This window comes from Tupaia chinensis, unplaced genomic scaffold (genome assembly GCF_000334495.1).
Source record: "Tupaia chinensis unplaced genomic scaffold, TupChi_1.0 Scaffold148210_1, whole genome shotgun sequence".
In the NCBI taxonomy this organism is placed as follows: Eukaryota; Metazoa; Chordata; class Mammalia; order Scandentia; family Tupaiidae; genus Tupaia; species Tupaia belangeri.
In genome coordinates this window covers 1,456,310-1,462,658 of record NW_006208060.1, presented here as the reverse complement: position 1 = coordinate 1,462,658, position 6,349 = coordinate 1,456,310, and the positions used below count along the sequence as shown (strand labels likewise).

Below are 6,349 nucleotides of genomic sequence, written 5' to 3'. Positions count from 1 at the left end.
AGGCCAGCAGTGGCCCCGACTGCCTGTCGGGTACCTGGCGCTGCTGTCCATCATCAAGGCATGACTCACTGAGCCCGCCAAACGCCGGCGGCCGCATCTGTGCCCCGTTCACTCCATGGAGCGGGACCGGCAGTGGGGAGCTGGCAGCCTTCGGGCCCTCGGCCAGGTTCACGGTTCAGACGGCCGCCCCAGCTCCTTGTGCACGAGCGTCTGTCTGCGAGACGCCCACAGAGGCCAAGAGGACGCCGCTGGTCCGATGGCTGATTCCTGGGGGAGGTGTGGCCCAGACCAGCGACGGTCAGTCCCCCTGAAGTCAGGAGCAGTCCTGTCCTGGCACAAGCCTGGGTCAACAGGGAGCGTCCACGGCCTGCAACAGCTGTCCGGGAGGCCTCAGCCCCAACCACTGCTCCAGGGGTGTGGACAGGGCCTCCACACAGCCTGCCCAGACCAGCTCCTCACGGCCCCTAACCCTGCACTTCCAGGGTCCCAGGCTGCCCCTCGCCGGGGCCTACGGTCACCCGACCCCTCTCCAGTGGCTCCGCTGCACTACCGAGCCCACCCTCTCGCCTCGGCGTGGGCAACCTCGCGGCCGCACTCGCTGTCCTGCCTCGGGCTCACTCCTGCAAACCTTGTGCACACGGAGCTGGAGGGATCGTGCAAATCGGGAATCCAGCTGAGGCCCCTCAGGGCTGCCAGGCTCCCCAGTGCCCTGAGAATCGGCCTTGGACCCTCGGCGCAGCCCCTGACACACCCGTCACCTTCAGCCTCACCTCTCGGTGGCCCGGCCTCGCGTCCTCCGACCTGCTCATGCCGGGCCTCTGACATGACAGACTGCTCCCTCCAGGGCCCGGCTCCCCCCACAGCACTCACCGAGGACGACCCACTGCACTCAGCCCTGCTCTGAGTGCCAGCACGTCTCGCCCGGTGTCACCCAGGGCCTAGACCGGGAGGACACTTCCTTCCAGGGACACCACTTCCTTCCAGAAGCAAACGATAAATATCCGTCAATACTGCTGAGCGGGCCACGAGCCACGTCTCTGCCAGGGACAGAACCATGAGGGGTCTTCAAAAACGGCACGGAGGCGGCTGGCAGCTGGCATGACGGTTAAGGCGCTGGACTCCCGCGTGGCTGACTGCGATTCGAGTCCTGGACCTAGCAGCTCGCTTTCTCACTCGCTGTCCTGCCTCGGGCTCACTCCTGCAAACCTTGTGCACACGGAGCTGGAGGGATCGTGCAAATCGGGAATCCAGCTGAGGCCCCTCAGGGCTGCCAGGCTCCCCAGTGCCCTGAGAATCGGCCTTGGACCCTCGGCGCAGCCCCTGACACACCCGTCACCTTCAGCCTCACCTCTCGGTGGCCCGGCCTCGCGTCCTCCGACCTGCTCATGCCGGGCCTCTGACATGACAGACTGCTCCCTCCAGGGCCCGGCTCCCCCCACAGCACTCACCGAGGACGACCCACTGCACTCAGCCCTGCTCTGAGTGCCAGCACGTCTCGCCCGGTGTCACCCAGGGCCTAGACCGGGAGGACACTTCCTTCCAGGGACACCACTTCCTTCCAGAAGCAAACGATAAATATCCGTCAATACTGCTGAGCGGGCCACGAGCCACGTCTCTGCCAGGGACAGAACCATGAGGGGTCTTCAAAAACGGCACGGAGGCGGCTGGCAGCTGGCATGACGGTGAAGGCGCTGGACTCCCGCGTGGCTGACTGCGATTCGAGTCCTGGACCTAGCAGCTCGCTTTCTCACTTTCCCCCTCTCTCTCCGGTCAAATTAAAAAATAATAACAAAATGTAAAAGTAAATAAATAAAAGGCACAGAGGGCAGCTCCGTGAAGCACAAGAAGGCGGGTCCCACGTGGTAACTGCGGTTCAAATCCCCAGCCCGGCTGGGTGAGCGCCCAGTATCTGACCCGACGGACTGGAGGACTGGAGGTGGGGAGGGGAACATGACCAGACGCTGCGGTGGGTGATCCCCTCTCTCTCGTCAACAGGTGCACTTCACAATGAGTCAAGGAAAAAACGTCTAAAAGAAGCCAGAGCCAGCCAGTGGCAGGGTGGTTAAGGCAGCTGGATCCCACATGGCCAACTACGTGGTTCCAGTCCCACATCCGGAGACTGAAAATCACACCAGGTGTGTATACATGCATGACCGGAATCCTGAGAGAGGCGACTCTGACGTGGCCGGGCCCAGGGAGGGTTCTCACTGTCTCCCTCTCTGTCTCTTGTCTCTCTCCAACACACACATACACATGAGCCATAGCAAAGCCTTAAACGCAAAAACAACAAACTTCACAAAATAAGAAATGACAGGGAGGACCGGGAAAATGAAGGTCCGATGAAGATACAATGAAACAGGGGGAAAAAATAAAGAAGTCAAAGGCCGTTCAAAGTCACAGCCCAGGACCAGCAGATGGCATAATGGTTAGGTTGCTGGACTTCCACATGGTCGACTACGGTTTGAATCCTGGACCCAGTGGCTTAAAAGTCACCCCGGGCGCGTGTGCGTGCGTGCCCAAGATCCCGAGAGGAGAATGGAGGAGAAGGGATTGCGACGTGGCCATCCCCCCTGGAGGTGATTTCTCCCTTTCTGTCTCTCTGTCTCTGTGTGTCTCTCTGGCAAAAATCTCTCTAAAAACAAAAGAAAAGCATCCATCTGACCTAGCCGTGACTCTGGCCATCTCCTTGGGTGACGCAGAGCCTGGACACAGGGAGGGTGCAGGAAGCCCTGGGTCCCGACCAGCCTGGCTGTCACTGTCAAGGAAGCCCAAGGCACTTCCTGGTCTGGGACATCCAGATCCATCTGCAGCCCAGGAGCAGGGCTTGGGTTCGGCTCAACGACCAAAGGTGGAGTGCGCCCTCAGGAGGGTGCAGCAGGTGCCAGCAAAGACGGGAACACGCATTCTGTCCTCCCGGCGGAGTCTCCTGGCTGGAATCGGTCCCTCGCTTACGCACTTAGTGGACACCCGCTGTGTCCTCGCAGGCGCCGGGAAGCCAGAGCCCACAGAACAGAACCACGTCTATGGGTGGAGGGGGCAGGCGAGTGACAGGGACGCCACAGGGGAGGATGGGGCCCAAGGCCAGGGAGCACGTGGCAAAGACCCTGTAACTTCGGCCGCAGCCAGGGGACTCCCTAGGAGGGGTGATGGGGGGCTCTGGGGGGTCCCCAGGGACACAGGCTCATGTCACCAGTCAAGGGCACAGAGATGGGCCACACAGAAGCCGATCATTCGGGGATGCTAGAAAACAGGGTAACGTGGGGGAGTGTCCAGCCTTTCATGCTGGTAAGTCACGCACGTTGTTTACAACGTGTGCAAAAGAAAGAAAAAGAAGAAAAAGTAAAGAGAAGAATCAAGAAAGCAGCTAATCAGCCAGTACTAAGAACACAGTTCAGAAAACCTATGAGGACCACAGGCAGGGCTGGAGAGGAGAGACGGAAACCTGGAAACTGCAACTTTTTGTTTCTGTTCAACTTGTTACAAAGTTGCGCCTGATCTAACCCATCCTCCTAAGCACACACAGTATCCTCTCAGGGCTGAGTACCCTAAGAGGTTCAGGGCTCTCTCAGACCAGCTCGCAGGCCCGGACAGCACCCCACAGAGTCTCGTCCAATGCAACGGACAGGCAACTGGTACGCACTCGTGGACACGGGTTTAGGTTTCGGCTACTAATTGAAGGCTTCAGGCTGTGAGCCTCACACCTCCCTCACGCCTCCGCCCGCATCTTCCAGGTGTTTAGAGCCTGGACACCATGCCACCACTACGTGACCCGGAGCAAGTGATGGCGCCACCCCTCACCCCCATGGCCTGCCAACCTCACTAGGAACACAAAGCTGGGGTGGGGAGCGGCAGCCTGCCGGGTGCACACCACTGCTGATGCCACTTCTGGGCCGCCGGTGGCTTGGCGGGTAAGGTAACTGGATCCCACACGGCCAACTGCAAGAATCCAGGTTCGAGTCCCATACCCAGTGGTTTGAGAAACACGCTGAGTACGTGTGCATGCCCACAACCCCTCAAGGAGGGAAATATGGAGAAGGGATTGCAGCGCGACCACCCCCCACGACGGGATGCTTCTTCACTGCCCCTGACTCCAGGGAGCACACATGCCCTCTGGTAAAATTTTTTTTCTTCAGTACCAGTAAGTGGGGTGGTGGTTAAGGTGCTGGACTCCCACGTGGCCGACCACGGTTCAGGTCCTGGACCTGGTGGCTTGCTTTCTCACTTTCGTGCTCTCTCTCTCTCTGGTCAAATAAATAAATAAAATAACCAATTCTAAAAAATAAAATTTTTTTTTCAAATCACCTCTTTTTTTGGACATCAGCTGGCATGGTGGTGAAGGCACTGGGCCCCCACATGGTCAACCACAGCTCAAGACCCAGATCTGGCTGCCTGAAAAGTCACGTGGGCGGTCTCACACGAGATGGCAAAGCCACGTGTGGGCTCAGGGCCAGCCACCGGTGGCTACAGGACACCCTCCTGCTTCAGTATCACCCCGTCCCTACCAGGGCCCGGCCCTGCACCCCACGTGGCAGCAGCTGTCCCCAGCCCGAGGCAGTCGGCTACCACCGTCCTTCAGTGCTCGGCCAGCACATCGAGACGAGGTTCGGCGTGGGCTGTCTGTTTTGCTTGTAGGGCACGTGCACTTGCCAGAGCGAGCGAGCGTGCGAGTGGAGAGTGAGAAAGCGCCCGGAGGATGGCTGCACCACCACCTCCTTCATCTCCCTGGCATTTGGGCACGCGTGCACATGCACCGGGGAGATTTGAAAGCCACGGGTCGGGACTCGAACCACACAGCCAGCCATGTGGGATCCAGCGCCTTAGCCTCCATGCCACGCGAGGGCCCTGTGACATGCTGGGCTGTCGGTGGTGAGAAAGCCAGGCCTGGCTGCACCCCCGGAGCTCACTAACTCGGCCCCCGAGGCCCCGGCCACAGCCTTCGCTGGGTGGGAGGTCCCTCCTGCAGGAAATCACCTCTAAACACTGGGTGAGGGCCAGCAGGTGGCATGGTGGCTGAGTGCTGGACTCCCACAGGGCCAACCGCAATGCAGGCCCGGCTCACGTGCGTGTCCAGGGCCCCAGGAGGAGGGAGGAGAAGGGACTACAGCGCGGCCAACCCCTTCGGGGGTGGTGTCTCCCTTTCCCTTTCATGGGCGAAAACCTTGAAAAGTGAATGGGCACCCCCAGTGACAAGCAGGCCCCCAGGGCATTTCCTGCTCTCCATCATGGCCTCAGTCTCCCTTCCCGCCCACAGCCCACCGGGAACCTGGGTCCACTGAGGACGCAGGACAGGCAGTGACCCCTCCCTTACTGCTCGCTCGAGGTCCGGACGCGCGTCTGGTGCGGGGGGAGGGGGGAGGACATTCTGTCCACACCTGCGGCCCCGGGAGCACGGCCCTGCCCTGCAGCTCCGGGGGAAAGGTGCGCGGGGACGGGGCGGGGCCACTCACCGCGTCTGGGCTTGGGGAAGCTGTCATGCAGCCAGAAGACCACCTTCTCCACGAAGTGCTGGATGTCGCACTGCTCGGGGCCGCGGACGAACACCATCCAGTCGTGGGTGAAGCCCTCCGTGGTGGGCTTCTTGCGCAGCTGGGCGCGGTGTCCCAGCTCTAACTTGACCTGGACGGTGCACTGGGGGAGAGAGGAGGGACAGGGTCAGCACCAAGGCCTGGTCCCGGCTGCCCGAGCCCCTCACCTGCGCAGCTCCTCGACACTGGCCACGCTGACTGTGGCACGTCAAGTGCGGGGCCTTGTGGGGTGCTCCCCCGCCCCCCTGCAGTCTCCTCTCTGGTCCTCTCATGGCCCAGATCATCCCTGCCTCCGTTCCCTGTCCAGCGGAGGGACGCTCTCCCTGGACGTCCCACGCTGCTCCCTGGGGCCGAGTTCTCGCTCGCCTGTCGCCTCCACAGGGAAGCCTGCCCTGACCGCCCCATCGGGAAGCACCCCTCCCCATCACTCTTACATCACACATTCTAGCATCTCCCGCCATCAGAGACCATCTTGCTGACTGCCGTTCACACACACCACTGAGGGGGCTCCCTGTCTGGAGCTGGAACCTCACCGAGCTCTTGCTGAATATGGCCGTGCGACCCTCAGGCTGAGGGGACGGAGACTGCGGAGCACATTCAAGGCGGGGTCTGTGGGGCCCCAAGCCCGGCTCAGTAACTGCTCTGCCATCACCCCGGCCGTGCCGCCCAAGTCCCCCACGTCCTGCCTGAGCTGCCCCCATGCAGCAGGCCTTCCACCAGCTGGTCTTCCGGTTCCCAGCGCGATGGGCAGCCCTGACCGTGGTGAGCTGGTGGTGAGCACGCAGCCCCCCCCCCCCGTGGCCGCGCCCCGGGCCCCCCCAGCG

The 6,349-nt window shown here is 61.5% G+C and overlaps 1 protein-coding gene across 1 annotated transcript in view; it reads right to left on the bottom strand.

Annotated features, from left to right (window-relative positions):
* MLLT1 (MLLT1 super elongation complex subunit) overlaps positions 1–6,349 on the bottom strand; it is a gene marked incomplete in the record, with an annotated part of 60,313 nt that overhangs the window by 38,380 nt on the left and 15,584 nt on the right. Inside the window, 2 exon segments of the mRNA XM_014584916.1 lie at positions 5,448–5,628; positions 6,059–6,109. Coding sequence (XP_014440402.1) covers positions 5,448–5,628; positions 6,059–6,109 — 232 coding nt within the window.